This window comes from Pyrgilauda ruficollis, unplaced genomic scaffold (assembly GCF_017590135.1).
Source record: "Pyrgilauda ruficollis isolate IOZ18807 unplaced genomic scaffold, ASM1759013v1 scaffold66, whole genome shotgun sequence".
In the NCBI taxonomy this organism is placed as follows: Eukaryota; Metazoa; Chordata; class Aves; order Passeriformes; family Passeridae; genus Pyrgilauda; species Pyrgilauda ruficollis.
The window spans coordinates 2,002,504-2,017,540 of NW_024528377.1; the positions used below are offsets into that span (position 1 = coordinate 2,002,504).

The 15,037-nt window shown below is 50.8% G+C and overlaps 1 protein-coding gene across 1 annotated transcript; it reads right to left on the reverse strand.

Moving 5' to 3' along the window:
• Positions 1 to 4,011: 4,011 nt before the first annotated feature.
• HDHD5 (haloacid dehalogenase like hydrolase domain containing 5) lies at positions 4,012 to 11,849 on the reverse strand. The gene is made up of 8 exons (XM_041484380.1): positions 11,713 to 11,849; positions 11,430 to 11,630; positions 11,119 to 11,231; positions 10,393 to 10,486; positions 9,900 to 9,933; positions 9,358 to 9,532; positions 8,870 to 9,058; positions 4,012 to 8,260 (listed from the first exon to the last, which is right to left on the reverse strand). The coding sequence occupies exons 1-8, from the start codon at positions 11,791 to 11,793 to the stop codon at positions 7,903 to 7,905; spliced, it is 1,245 nt and encodes a 414-aa protein (XP_041340314.1). The 5' UTR covers positions 11,794 to 11,849; the 3' UTR covers positions 4,012 to 7,902.
• Between the last annotated feature and the right edge of the window lie 3,188 nt (positions 11,850 to 15,037).

Below are 15,037 nucleotides of genomic sequence, written 5' to 3' on the forward strand. Positions count from 1 at the left end.
CAACACATGGCAATGAGCAAATGCTGCTTAGTGCTGGGAAAGGACAGCCAGGACAGCAGTGACAACCATCTAATACATGTTGCAGGCTCCCTGAGGAGCCCTGCTGTCCCTGGCTGCTCTTGGCTACAAGGAGAAAGCAGTCTGGGGTATAAGGAGAATTCATGCTTAAACTTGAAGCAAAGAGATAACTGAGTAAGGGAAAGGGAGAACTTGGGGTGGATGGACACAAAGATTTCTTTGGGCACACAGCAACAATCAGGAGTACAAGCAGGGGAAGAGAAACAGTCACAGCAAAAGCATTGCTGTCAGTGGAGACTGGAGCGAGGGGGAGCAGATAAATTCATTTTCTAAAAGCATGGTCAGAACAGAGGGCAAAAGAGAAGGTAACTGGAGGCTATGCAAGCTTTAATTTGGGCAGCATGGGAGTGAAATGGTACCACATCTAGGGACTGCAGCAAGCAGCTGTTCCCATCGTCCCCATACAGGTTGCTACCCTGCTCCTAAGTCCAAGCTGCTGCATCCCTGCTGCCACACCCTACTTGGCTGGGCTGCAGCTCAGAGAGGGGACATCTCTTCTGCACAAAGACGTCACTGAAGGCTCTGTGGTCGGGGTCTGTTTGATAGGAAGCAGGAGGCTGGGGTACATGGCCAAGGAGGACGATTGCTCTGTCTGGTGCTCTTTCATGTTCCTTGGCAGGTGTTGGGAGCTGCCCAGCTCAGGACAGCTCAGAGTGGTGTGAACGACACCAGCTGTGCTTCCTCATTTGGTTTCCACAGAAAGGATGGGCTGGATGGCAGTGTAAGTCTGTGTGGCCCATGGCAGAGGGTAAAATCACATTTTATGCTCTGCATCCTGGCTTTTATCCAAGGTGGGTGGGCTCCTTCACCTGACTCTTCTCAGGTAAGCCATGATTCATGTGTGGTCAGCCCTCAGCATAAGTGAAATTGGTCTTGCTCTTGCCACATTCTGCTGCAAGGGGAGTTTTCCACTTCTACAAGAGGATGTGGAGTGAAAACCAAGCATCCATCTGGGCTGCTCAGGGCACCAGCCCTCATGCAGAGAGGGCTGCTCCTGCCCTGCCTGGGCAGCAGACAGTGACAGCTTTGCCTCGTTGGCTGTCATGCTCTGGGTTTCCTGAGCAATGCAATTCCCTGTGTGCCATAGGCTGGACATGCTCACTGAGCTGCCCTGGCAACCTGCCACAGGCACTCACACCTCTGCTTTTGATCCAGGCACTCGTTTCACAAAGAATCCTCATTCCCCAAAGCTTTGGGTGGCTGGCTGGTGTCCCACCTGCTGGGGTGAAGGGAATTGGGTGGGAATCCCTGGGCTTTGGGAGGGGGTGGGCTGTCACCACAGCTGGTGTGCAGGCCTGGGAGATGAGCTCTGACCCTGCCACCAGGTGATGTGGGGAGCTGGGAATTGAGGGAGCTGGGAGGGAACTGGGTGCTCAGGGGGCCTGCTGGGCTGAGGTTGTGTGAGCACGGCAAGAGCAGGCTCCTGGAAATGCTTCTCCAGACACCACAGGATAACTGCTGGGGCTGTGAAGGTTCCTGCATCCAAGGTAAGTAGGTGGGAACAGGGAGGACCTGTGGGAAGGGGCCACAGCAAGGGGAGCTATGAAAAGGAATGGGAGAATACCAGGTAGGAGGGTGGAAGCTCGAGGGCTTCCTTGGGCTGAGCATGGGCTCCAGCAGTGCAAACACAATAAAAAGAGGTGAGGATAAGAAAGGAGCTTATTTGTAGGAAAGGAAGCAGAAATTGTGCCTCTGCTTTAAAATGGGAATGAGGGGAAAAATGACTTCTACACGAGAAAGCACTGGAGAGCTTTTTGTAGCACACTGTAGGATGAGATATGACAAGATGATGCTTCCCATCTGATCCAGTTATTGAATACAATGTGCAGTCCTTGGATGTGTTAGTGCTTAACCATTGCTGTTAAAACATTAAAAAGCTAAACTATAAATAGATTCTACTCTTTAGTAGCTCCCAAGCTATGTTTTTGGCTTTTTTATGTATTGATGTGTATGCACAGATATGTGTGTGTATGCATATATTTAAAGACAAACAGCAGACAGAGTTTTGTGTAATAGTCATACTGAATATCTAAAATGCTACCATTTTTAGTTTACACTGCAAGTGGAAGCAAGTGTGCCCTCAAAAATACCCCTGCTGGGGGAAGGCAAAACTTTCTTGAGGGCTGAACTTGGGAGGAAACAAAATAATGACTCAATTTCTTGGGGGAAGGGGAAAAAAAAGAAAAGAAAAACAGGGCAGATATATGCCTGAAAGACCAGAAACTAGATACCTAATTATACCCTGCAGTAAGCTGTCAGAAACTGGCAGCAGTGGGAGGGAAAGAGGCAAAGCTGATCTCAGGGAGTTCGAGCATAATCTGCTCCAACCATACTTAAAATGCCTTTTGTGTGGGAAAGGAAGCTTCTGGGATTCTCTGACACACACTTTGTGCTGCACTTATCTAACCCATTCAAATGGCCAGGGCTGAAGTGACAGATAAGTGTAAAAAAGTTTCACCTGGCCAGCACCAAAATTCAACGATGCCTTGGCTTCCGAAGGCAGCCTTTGTAACTGAACTGCTGATCCCGTGTTATGGCTCAGGGAATGCAGATCCTCTTCAAAAGGATATTGAACTGTTAACAGACTATTGCTTGTAATTACATTTCGGTTCAAAGAGCTTTCAATGACAGCAGAAAGTGCCAAGACATTTCTTTTCATGCTTGTAGCAGGGTAAGAGCTTGGAGAGTGGATTTGGGTTTGCTTTTGGTATTTTCTTTGCTCAGTCTTAGCATTGAGCATCTATTGATCTGACTTGGAGGAGAAAGGGAAAGCTCTTCATAGTTTAGATGACTGAAAAGTAGGTGTGTTATAGTGAAGGAAGAGAAGTGTTTCCTTGATGGAGGTTTGGTTCCTAGAGAACACATCATTGCCCTGCTGGTGCAGGGTTTTAAACTGCTGTAGGCTGGATCTATGAAGGTCTGTAAGTGCATAGTGTTCATCAAATTAACTGCAGCAGTTAAAAAAACCCATAAAGATTTGTGCTTTTATAACTGGGGTTAGGAAGGGCTGGCAATGGAAGGGTTTGGACAGGCCCCTAAAGGTACCAGGGCAAGCAGGGACCAAGCACTTCCCAAGGGCTACCCTGGCAGGCATTTCTCACAGCATTCCCATGGGAGCAAACTCCTCCAGGACCCTCAGTCCTTTTGTTCAAGTTGGTCCCTCTCCAGTGTTTAACTCTGCACCTTAGGCTGGGTAAGGATTTCTATGGGACTCAAACTTCCAGCTCAGCCTCTCCTACAAGGGACACCTTAACCCCAGGCTGCTCTGACAGTAGCGATTAAAAGCATGCACCTGGGAGTTTCAGCTTGTGATCTCTCCCTGCTTAACTAAACCCTGATTAGCCCCATCTCGGGTGAGTGCTCCAACTACCAGAGTGCTGGATAAAAGGAGGAGGCTGATTAACACTTTTTATGATTATTTGTTAGAGGTTGGGGCTGTAGGTGACTTCTCTAGGATGTAGAATATAATTCAACTCCTCTGTCTGCTAGGATTAGGAATCCTTGTCCAGTCCCTCCAAAACTGCTTTACTGATTGTTGCTCTCAACATCAAGTTCTCAGGACTCTGCATCACACTTGTTTTGCTTCCTGTGAGCTGTGAACTTTGTAGATGGGAAACTTTCTGATAAAATATAAAAACAGTGCAAGTGGATTGGCTGTTTCTAGATCATTAAAGATGATGGTTTCACCCAGCAGGATCTTGAATTTTCCATTGAAATCAGGGGAAGCTTTTGGTTCTGGTCTGAAAGTTTGCCAGTTAATTGCTGAAGGGGTATCTTTCAGGGTGGTTCCCCCTCAAGAAAATGTGGTAATAGCTTGAAGAACATGAAAAAAGAAAGAAAAAGCAAACAGAATTTGCCCTAATAATCTTACAGGGCAAAGATGTGAAAGAGAGCAGGATAATACCAACTAAATGTACACACAGGAAGTTAAAATTAATTTCAAAGAAAACATATTTTATTATTTTACATATGTGGTTGAACAAAGCAGCAACTCTGTAACTGCATTGAAATTAATATGAAATCTAAAATAATCACAGTTTGTAATTTCTCTGAATGATATATAATCACTCTTCTACAGTGCACATGACACAATCTGAAACATTACCATTTCTTGGAGGGGGAAAGACATGGCAGGATTAGGACTGGAAGGAAGGGGTCAGCAGTGTTATCTGATGCCCTGAATGCCAGGTTAGCAGTTGCATGCATCCTGTGGAATAAAGGAATTGACTTCTCTGGCCACCATGTTATTGCATGCCATAAAAGCTCTTGGCTTCAGATCCAAAACAAGGTCTATCCCTTGGTTCCTTCCTGCTAGCTTCAGTTGCAAGCTCCCTTCTGGCTTGACAAAAACCTGTTCATCTTTGGAAGATGGAGTTGTTAGGATCAGGTCTTTGCCCTGTTTGTTGTACAGGCAGTGCACCATGTAAGTATCAAGGTATTGGATCAGCAGTGGTGATCTCTCCTGCTTGGTCCCACAATCTGCACAGAAGGATGACAGCTCCAAAGGACAGAAATACTGCTTTGGAGACACCTCTTCTGAGCAACACATGAGACAAAGGAAGTTTCCTTCCAGCCACGCTGGAAGCTAATTCCAGGAAGCTGCAGTTCCAAGGAAAAAGGATTTCACTGAATTCTGGCAACAACAGATGTCCATAAATGAACTGGACATAAGCTACAAGTACAACACTCTAGCACAACTCATGCAACAGAGGAGACCTGCCAAGCAATGTCATTAACAGAAACCTTTCAGAATCAAGCCAGTGTCCAACAGCAGCTGGAGAAGCCAGATTTCCTACTTCATCCAGTGGGTCCATGCAATTCCCAGCAGGGACTTGGACAAAGTGCACTGTTTCAAGGATCTAAGAAGGGGAAGAGGGGAAAGGTCTTTGCATTGCTCAGACCAAGGGCAGCCCATCTGGCTAACTAATTAGTGCAGAGAGCAGCAAAGCAGAGTTTTTTATGCAACCTTACTTGGTATTAATTAGGCAAAGGGTACAAGATATTTCTAGATTCCTTCTCCTCCCTTCTGTTCAATTTCAACTAGCAAGCAAAGCATTTTTTTAAAATTCCTTATCACTGAAGGTCCTCCTACACATTTTTAAGACTCACAGAACACTGTGAGTGTGGAAAAAAAAAACCTAATCCAGAGCTAAAAGCACATTTGGCATCTGAAGCAGATTCACATCAGTCAGCTCACCTCCACTGCTATTCCAAAGATGGAGATGCCTGGCTCCCTCTCTGTGCAAATGCAAACAAATGCAAACCTTGGAAGAGGTGCCACAGTTCTCAGGGCACAGTGTTCAGCAGCACCTTTTCTCTGAGTAACTGGCACCACACTCCTAACAAGCAACAAGACAGAGCTCTGCCAAAGGCTGGCTGCAGATGGACAGAGCTCAGCCTTTCTGCAGTCAGCACTCACCATGCTGAAGGTGTGGCTCGTTCTTCCTGCCAGCCACCAGCTCCCCGAGGTCTGTCCATCAGGAGCATTCCAAGGAATCCCACGACAGCTCCCACCCAAGTCAGCAAGCACTGCAAGCAAAGGGAGTGCTCCTCTTTCTGCAGTGGATGGCACCTCTGAAAAACAAGGCTGAGGGACACTGGAGCCACCCTATGAATAAATGGGGTTTGGGCTCCAGTTTCAGGCCTTGCACGCTGGGGGCACAGCACAGCTGTGACTGTGGGGAGGTGCTGCAGCCAAAGGACCTTCCCTGTGTTATTTCCCAAGTCCTTCCCTGTGCCTGCTCTTCTGGGAACTGGAGACAAGCCCTTGTTTTGTGCAACGAGATGAAATGGTAATTTCCTTCTCTCTGCAGCGAAAGGAAAAGGATTCAAATCCGTGTTCCTCCCATTACAGCTGCTTTTAGAAGCAGCCAAGCAGTTCTTGCCCTGATGAGACAAAGGAGAAGAACCCCAAGTAATGGTAAGAGAGGAAGAAACTGCTTCCAATTGTGGATTTCACTGAGGGAAACACATGCAAAGAGGTATTTTTCTGCTCCTATTCAAGAAGGGCAGGATAGAGAAACAGAGAATGAACTCTTCTACCTGGATAAGTGAAAGAGCATCTGATCTGCTTCACACACAGAGCCTGGCACAACTTAAGAACAGAGCCTAAGCTGCAGTGACCTTCCTAGGAAGATACTTCAGTATTGAGAGGATGGAGAGCTGCTGGAGCAGAATTTCAGTGCACATGGATGCTGAGATTTGAATCAAGAACTCAAACTTCCGTGCAGAACATCTAGTTTGCACCCTGTGTATGGAGCTGCCTAGAAAAGCAGGAAGGAGGAAAGAAGAGGCAGAGCAGACCTGTTTCTGATACTTCAGTGTGATGTGAGCTGACTGTAGTTAGGAAAATCAACTCAGTTGTGTTCGCTCCAAGGCTTTTCAGCATATACACAGGCTGATTTGTGCTTCTAAAATCACAGTGCTCCTCTGGAATTAAGACACTCCTCGCTAAGCCAAATCTTTCACATTAATTTCTCATGCAAACCTTGCTTATCTTCTTTGGAATGTCTATGGAGACACAAGTCTTATCTTTCTCTGGATAGAAGAGCTAGGAGAACAGAGGCAATAGAAGGTGCATGTTGTTAGGGAAAAGTTCCTGGGCAGGCAAAGCTCAGCTGCTAATTCATGTCAGGGGGACTCTACCTGCTTGCTAAAGAAAGAGGAGGGACCAGAGGTCAGACTGTATGGGGTATCCCTGAGCTGCAAACCACATGAAGGATGAGAGGAACAAAGGAACTGGAAGACACAGACATTTGTATTCTAAAAGATCAGTTCTGGGAGTCTGGGGCTCTGGTACTATCCTGGCTTGACTGATCTTCTCTTTGAATCTTTGCATGCAAGGAAGGAGCAAAGGTGGACTGTGACTCTTTTTGTTTGGCCCTTGTTCCAAAGAAGGGCCCTCTTGGAAGCTGTGCCAGCTGGAGCAGGTGGATGTTCCCGGCAACAGTTGGGATCAGAGTGGGTGCCAAAAAAGCCTCTTGCTGCAGCACTGAGTTCTGGGCAAAGACAACTCTGCCAATTCAAACTCTGTTGGTGGTTTCCTCTGCTGCTGAGCACAGGCTGCTGGCTCCCTGGTGGGATGTGAAAAGGCAGGGGTGTTCACAGAATGCTAAATAGGGGGGAGGGAACAATATAACTTTCACCTCAGCCCTGCAGCAAGTTGCTCTGGCTACTGAAGCTTCCTTTGAGGGGCTCTGCCTCTCCACAGCTGCCAGATGACTGCAAAACAGAACTTTGTTTCGGGCTGACAGTGATGCAGTGGCAAATCCCCAGGCAAAGAGAATTTGTTAAAGTCTGTAGGCACTTACTCTTCACGAGGAGAATGTTAAGACTTAAAGCCTTCTCTTGGCATGGTGCCACCGCAGCCCAGCTTCTGGTGTGCAAGAGTCACAGCCTGGACAAACAGCACATTCTGCAAATGGCTGATGCTGGCTCCTTGTGTGGGGAAGAGCTTTGCCCTCAAACACCCCACAAAGAGGAGGGTGGGCTCCCCTGATCTTTGCACACAAAGTGTGAAAAGAAGGACCTGTGAGAGCTGAACAAAACTGGGATTGCTGGGACAAGCCTACTGCCTATACCCTGTTTCCATTATGGCTCAATTATGGCTGGCAGCAATGCACAGTCACAGTTGAAAGTCTGTGGGCAGCTGTCAGGATGGCAGATGAGTATCAATAAAATTAAGGGCTTTTTAGTGCTGCAACAGGGAGTTTTCTTAAATGTTAGCTAGATTAGAAAATCACCCCAGGTCCCTCCCCATTCTTCCCCTCTTTCCAGTACATAAAATCCCTCACAGCAGATCTTTAGGCACACCTGTCTTAACCCCTAGCTCCAGTTTTCTTTTTTAAAAGCAAGTTGCACAGCATCATCCACATCCTCCACTATGTGAGATGCCTCCAGCAGGCTGGGGTCGAAGCTGAAGTCCCGATGTCCATGGAACACTGTCTCCACTGTTTTCTTGGGAACGGCACCGTTGTGGCGGTAGACCCCGGTGCAGACCAGAATCGACTCGCAGCTCTGCACTGAGTTGTTGCAGTCATTCCTCAACTCCAGGGAAACCTCAGCCTGGGGACTGGCTGCCTGTGGGCTCCTCTTCAGCCCAGCCTGGACCTGGTTCTGCTGAGCTGACTTGAGGTAGTTGTTGTAGAGGTTTGCCCCATAGACGTCAGACATAGGATTATCCCTGGATAAGGGCACAGTGTGGAACAGAAAGGAGAAATAAGCCCATGAGAATAGGCTCAGAAATGACAAAAAAGCCCTCTGGCACTGGGGGACTGAGATTAAGACAGCACTGAAGGAGGAAGGGGTGTGAGATAGTTGCTAACACCAAGAGGAGCAGCTGGAGTGGGCCAGTGAGTCCACCCACCAGTGAGTCCTGCCCAGGACATGTGCACCTTTCAAAGGGGAAACAGCACATCCCAAGCACCCAGAGCAGTTTCAGCCTTGACTGGATTATATCCCCTACATTCCCAAAGTGTTTGGCCAAACTGAGCTAACAGTACTACATCTGGGTCTCTTAACTTTGCCTTTAATTGAGTCACTTTATGTGCACTGTGCATTCTACAGCTTTGCTGTGCAGGGTACAAAAAGCCAGCAAGCCTCTGTTCCAGGATGCGAGGCTCCAGAGATACCATGGGGATTTTGGTATTAACTTTAGCAATATCCAGAGGGGGAAGAAAACCCAGCAAGTAAGCAAAAAAACCCCAAATAACAAACAAAAAAACCCCACCACCACTAAAGAGCAGTCAGTTTGCAACTCCCTAAGGAAACCAGCAGGAAAAAAATCTCTTACCCAACTGCATAGAGGCGTCGGATGGGAGCCTTCCAGCCCTGCTTCTCTGCCTGCTGTTGGATCAAGTACTGGGCATAGCGGTAGGTGACGGGGCTGGGTTTGCCAATCAAGGCCTCATACTTCAGCTCCTTGCCTGTCACCTTCTTGTAGATGCTCTCCAAGCAGAGGAGGAAAGTGCCATGGCCAAACCTGCCCCAGAAAGGAGATCATCAGCACCCCCAGTGACACTGAAGCAGCAAGCACTCCTTGGTTATTGCCTGTTTTGGATACAGCACCCACACACACCTCCACACACAGTGGTGTGGCTTTTGCTTCTCCCCAGGTTTTAGTCTTTATTTCTCATGCAGCTTTCATGTCTCTGCTGCTAATTACATCGTACAATCAAGCTCTCAAAGCATTCAAATGCTAAAAAAAACACAGCAGGAAAAGACCATCTGCACGAGAGGAGTATGAAATTGGCCAAACCAAATACCACACGTGCTTTTCACCTGGGCATCTTGGCTTCAGCCATCCACAGGAGGTCCATGTTGCAGGCAAGGATAGGCAGATGAGGGTATGGTACATCCTGCCGCTCTGCCCCAGGGTTCCCATTGCTCAGGAGTACATCAGCAATGAGTTGCAGGCTCGTCTCCCACCTCACTGGCTCACCAAACAGAACCACCCCTGCAAGATTTTGAGAGCTGTTTGGAAACTCATGGCGTCCAAAAGCCACCCGCTAACAAAACCCCTCCTGTGCTGGGCTGCCCTGGCAAGTGCAGCTACCAGTGGAACGTGGCTGGTGCCAGGGCTCCAGTCTGCACATCTCTGCACCATGTGCCCCCCCGGTTCCAGATACTGGCACACAGCACAGGGAAAAGTTGCTTTTATCCAGCTTTTTCCAGCAGCGAGGCTGCCTCCTGGCTGTACCCTCTGAATGTGCTGCCCATGGACAGCAGTGAGCTGACAGCACATCATTAGCTCCCATCCCAGCTGGCCTGCCTTGCTCTTAGCTCTGCTTGCTGCTCACATGTAAACACAGGCCACTGCTTACCTTCTATAGTGGGGAAGCCAGTGGTGGGAGGAGGCTGCCAGAAAAAAAAAGGAAGGCTGGATTAGTAATGCAAAACCTAATGCCATCTCTACAACTAAAAATGCCTCCTTTGAACCTGCCAAGGCAGTTCCATAATAAGGCAGGACAAAGCCACCTGGAATCCTGAAGGAGTATTTCTCCCCCCTCCCCCATCCCCGATGGGATTTCACAGATCTTGTGCTCCTGTCTCAGAGCTGGAGACGTCAACCAAAACATCTTACCCCTCACTGCAAGGAACAGCAATGGAAGGCAGGCATGGCATGAGAAGGGAGAGGGGAGAGTCACTGCCCTTCCTGCAGGAGCCAACACTGGGGAGAGCAGGGGGGCTGCTTGCTCAGTGTCAGTGCCAGGCTCCTGCTGAGGGACCTCACTGACAGCTGCCCTGTCCCTTTGCTGTGTGCTGTGACCACCTCTGCACCAGATCACCCCTTCTGCTGATGCTTCAGGAGATTACCAGTTCTTTCAGCCTCCGGCTCAGGTCCACCATGTCTAACAGGGGATATGCCTTCCTCAGAGCCTCTATGGTGACCACGTGCTTGAACCCCAGGCTAGTTCAGACCATCAAGGAATGTTGTGGAGACTGGTTTGTTTGGGTTGTTTTTTTTTTTAAGTGACAGTTTTGCTTTAAGTTCTTCTTTACTTGCAGAAGCACCTATAGGATTAAGGAATGCAAGTCCTAGTAACAGAGCAGTGTGGTAAAGCATAACCTCATGGCTTTCAGCCAGACAAAGACACCTTCCACTAGACCAGGCTGCTCAAAGCCCCATCATATTTCAGTTCCTTCAACTGCTGTCAGATTCTAAGGAAAACCTTATCCATGGGACAGTTGGGAGTGATCTCTAACGGGCTTTGCCACGGAAGAATGGGAAGAGCACAACTTTATCTCAAAAATGAGGCATCTAAAGCTGACGGAGTCCTCGTGGTCACATCCCACCAACAGATCAGCAATCACAGGAGAAGTCATGAACGCGAGAAGCCAAACACTGAACAGGGCAGGCAGGGAGTGACCAACACAGAGATCAACAGCACCTGAGCCTGTCCATAAGGACGCTGCCCCATAAGGTAAGCCCGGTGACCTTTGCGTCTCCTTGTGCTTCAGGAGCTGAGCAAGCGAGTGCCAGGGGCAGGGCTAGGGCAGGAGCAGCAGGACGCACAGAGCACCACGAGGCACAAAGGATACTTGTGGGCGTTCTCCTCCAGGGGCCCCTGCCCGGCCACCAGCATGCACCTCTGGTGGAACTGGCTGAAGAGCTGCAGGGGGCTGTGGGACAGGATCACCTGCTCCGGAGACACCTGCGGGACGGAGGAGAGGCCGGCTGGGACCCGCAGCTTGGATTTCGCGCCCTTCTCCCGGCGCTCGGGGGGCATGGCTGCCAGCTGCCGCTCTGCAGCCCCTCAGGCCGAGGCCAGGCCGGGCCCTCGCGGTGCCTCCCTGCCCGGGACCGCTCGGGCTCCCTCCGGCCGCTGCTCCCGCTGCCCCGTCACCATTACCTGCAGCCCCAGCGCCTGGGACAGCTCTCGGGCCTTGGCCGACCGCAGGCAGTTCCCGGCGTTGGTCAGGAACACGACGGGCACCCGCATTCGCCCGCCGCCGTCCGTCAGCCTCTGGAAGGCGCGGCGGGCGGCGGGCACGGGCTGGCTGCCCCGCACCAGCACGCCGTCCACATCGAACAGGAACCCGAAGGCCGGCGGCTGCAAGGCGAGCGGAGGGCACGGTCAGCCGGGAGCCTCCCCGCCCGCCCCGCGCCCGCCCCGCGCCCCTCCGCGCACGCACCCGGCTGCAGAGCCCGCGGGCGGGCGGCCCCGGGGCGCGCAGCAGCGCCCGGCCGGCCCGCAGCGAGCCGCGCAGCGCCATCCGCCCCGCCGACCTCGGGCACGCCGCCGCGCCCGGACTACGGCTCCCGTCCGCCCCTGCGGCCTCGGGCACGCCGCTGCTCCCGGCCTACCGCTCCCGAGAGCGGCCCGCGGCCTGCCAGCCCGCCCACAGCGCGGCTCCGGGCGGTGGAGCGGGCAGCGAGCCGTGCTGCCCCTGCCCACGGCGGGCTGTGGGGAGAGCTGGAGAGAGGAGCGGCTGTTGGAAGCGGCAGCGGGGCTGGCGGGACCCGCACGGAAAGGGCCACAAGCAGCCCTGCCACGGCAGAGGTGTGCAAGATCGCCGGCGAGGAGAGATTTGGGCAGGAGGGAGCGAAAGGCTTTGACCCCCTATCTGAATCAATCACAACGGGTTTATCTCAGCCCTTCGCAAAGTCAAAGAACGGGAGACTCTCGATCTGTGAGCGGAGCTGCTCCAGGGCTTCGTGATAAGGGGCCGGTTGTGGGCCCCTCCCTACAAGAAGTTGAGGTGTGGAGCAACTCCAGAGAAGGGTCTGGGGTGCTGTGAGGGGTACTGAGGGAGCTGGGGCTGGAACAGAGGCTCAGGAGAGACCTCGTGGCTCTCTACAACGCCCTGACAGAGGGTGCAGCCAGGCGGGGGTCGGGCTCTGCTCCCGGGGAACAGCGACAGGACGAGAGCACACAGGCTCAAGGTGTGCCAGGCTGGAGGTCAGGAAGAATTTCTTCACTGAAAGTGTGGTCAGGTATGGGAACAGACTGCCCAGGGAGGTGGTGGAATCAGCATCCCTGGAGGTGTTCAAGAAATGACTGGAAGGTGGTGGTCGGTCAGTTTGGACTTGATGGCCTTGCAGGTCTTTTCCAACCTTAAGAATTCTGTGAGTTGCTGCCTTGCCTTGCTCAGCCTTTTCTATGCAAACTTTTCCCTGCAGATAAATAAGGTTTTCTGAAACTCTGGTCGCTTTTTTTACTCTTTGACAGACTGCATCCCTCTTTCCTGCAGCCTGAAACAGAAATCTTGGTGCTGAATTCAGCTGAGGCCCTTCCAAACCTGGGGAAAGTAAAAGGTTCATTTCACATCCATGGAGATGAAACAATGTTTGTTTGCTTTCTGACTGGGCTTAGGATCGCCTGAGTCGCTCGACAGGGCAGGTTTAACATGTATGACTTTAGGCATCAATTACACAGTGTAATTGTTTGTTTTTACGCTTCCATTGCCATGAACACCAACCTTAATTTGTTTTTGACCCACTTTAACACCCAGAGCCCTATTTGCAGAGCTATTAAAGCACTGGCAATTCAGAGGTATACATTTGTACAGATGGTTATTCCTCCTTAAGTGCTTTTTGCCTTAACTGAATTACCTACTGTTTATTTTTTGTAATTTACTCAATTTGCCAGGATCACTTTAATTTCTCAGAAGTGTTTGCAGTTCATCCTGCTCTGGCAAAATTTATGCTGGCCTTGGAGACATTACTGAAAATATTTAGCTCCGTGAAGAACTGGGCTTCAAACCTTCTTCCATCAGCACACTACAGCTACTCCAAAGTGTGTCTTCTCAACTGTGTACAAACCAGAGGCTCCCAACCCTCGCCTTCCCTGTCAGTGAAAAATAGTCAGAGAGGCAAAGACTTTCTGAAATTAATGACAAACACAGGAGCCTTGTCTCGAGTGCTTCTCACCCGTCCACCAAGGCAGTCCCTCCTGGCAGAGTGAAAATGTGATTGATTTGCTGTGATTTCTGCTTAGGGTATTTGCTAACGTGGATTTATGGCCTTTTAATGATACAGCCACTTGCAAGTTGGATGGGTTGGGTTGTTTTGCTTGCTGGTTTCGGTGCCTCTAGACTGAACTGCATTCAGGGGGTCTCTCAGTCCCTTTTAAGTGTAGGGATACTTTTGCCCCTTTCTTCCTGTTCCCAAGGCATAAAAAAGAGCTGGGAGAGACATTCAGCCTGTTCCCTATCGCAGATAAGATTTCATTGTTAAAAAGCAACAACAACAAAAAAAAAATTTCAGTGTATTAAATATCCAGGAGTGAAGCGTTTTGAGTATGGGGGTTTTGGGAGAGAGGGTTTTGTGGGTGGAGGTTTTGGGGATGGGGTTTGGGGGGTGGGGTTTTTGGGTGTGGGTTTTTTTGGGGAGGATTTTATCCCCCCGATGCGGGTTGTTATCCCGGCGCATCCCCGCGGGAGGCGCTCCTGCTCCACGGCACGGGAACCCGCAGCGCTCACCTGCGCCCCGGCCCGGGGGGCTCCGGGCACGGGGATGCGGGAGGGGACGTGGGTCTGGCCGGAGGCAGGGAAGGGAACGCCTTGTTCTGCTCCCAAGGGGACTCTGGGGGTACCCGCCCTTGGAGAGGTGTCCCCAAAGTGTGCGTGTGCTTTGCCCCTGCGGGCTGCCAGCGCTGCCGTGTTTATTTTTCCAAGGAAGGCTGTCCAACAGGCTGGAGCGCTTATTTTTAAAGCGACACGGGGACTTTGCCAGCGGGCGGGGACAGGCTGATCCTGGGACCGACAGCGGCAGGGCTGAGCCCCAGCCCTCCCAGCACCCGCAGGCGGGCTTTAGCCCATCATCCCTGTGCTGAATGCTCGTTGTGTCTTTTTCCTTCCAAGCGATGGGAATATCTCTGTGTCTGCTTGGAGCTTCCCATTCCGCATGCTGTACAGGGACGGACCTCGTGATTTCCTCCGCAGGCACATCTGGTAACAGCCGTACCCCAAATACCCCTAGGGATCGTCTGTCTGCCCTTCTCACACCACCCACAGGAGACTGCCTCTTCTTCCCCTGTCCACACCGTGCTTGGATGTCTCCCACCCCCTTTCACAGCTCACTATAAAGACAAACAAAACAGGCAGTCGCCCACAGCCTTCTCCCGTGGGTCCCTGTGTAAACTTTGCAGCTCTGTTTTCCCTGGACTCACAGCGCTGTCATCACCGCCCCCCCGCCCCGCCTTTCCTGACCTTCTCACAGCCCCCTCGAATATAGCCGTACCTTCCATCTCTTTCCTTACTGCAGAGGCTCTAATGGCCTGAACCAACCCTCCCCCCACAGTTTATCTCTCCTCTTCCCATGCTGCAGCCTGCTCGTGGAATGATGGACAAGCTAAAGGTTGAGAAAATACAGTAAAATGCCTTTCTTATCCTGTAATGACCAAGGGGGAGGACACAACCTGATAAAAATGACAAACCAGGAGAATTGAGAGCCAGACCCTTCACCTGCCTGTCCCTCAGTGCACAGAAAACACTTGATAGACCTGCTGTGATTGCA

What these genes read in the sequence shown, in the direction of transcription:
- HDHD5 (XM_041484380.1), bottom strand. Translation starts at nt 11,793, where the DNA reads ATGGCGCTGCGCGGCTCGCTGCGGGCCGGCCGGGCGCTGCTGCGCGCC. An exon ending in CTGGAGGAGAACGCCCACAA is followed by an intron (nt 10,487 to 11,118) that starts GTATCCTTTGTG and finishes GGTCTGAACTAG; the next exon opens with CCTGGGGTTCAAGCACGTGG. An exon ending in TGGCTTCCCCACTATAGAAG is followed by an intron (nt 9,533 to 9,899) that starts GTAAGCAGTGGC and finishes AAAATCTTGCAG; the next exon opens with GGGTGGTTCTGTTTGGTGAG.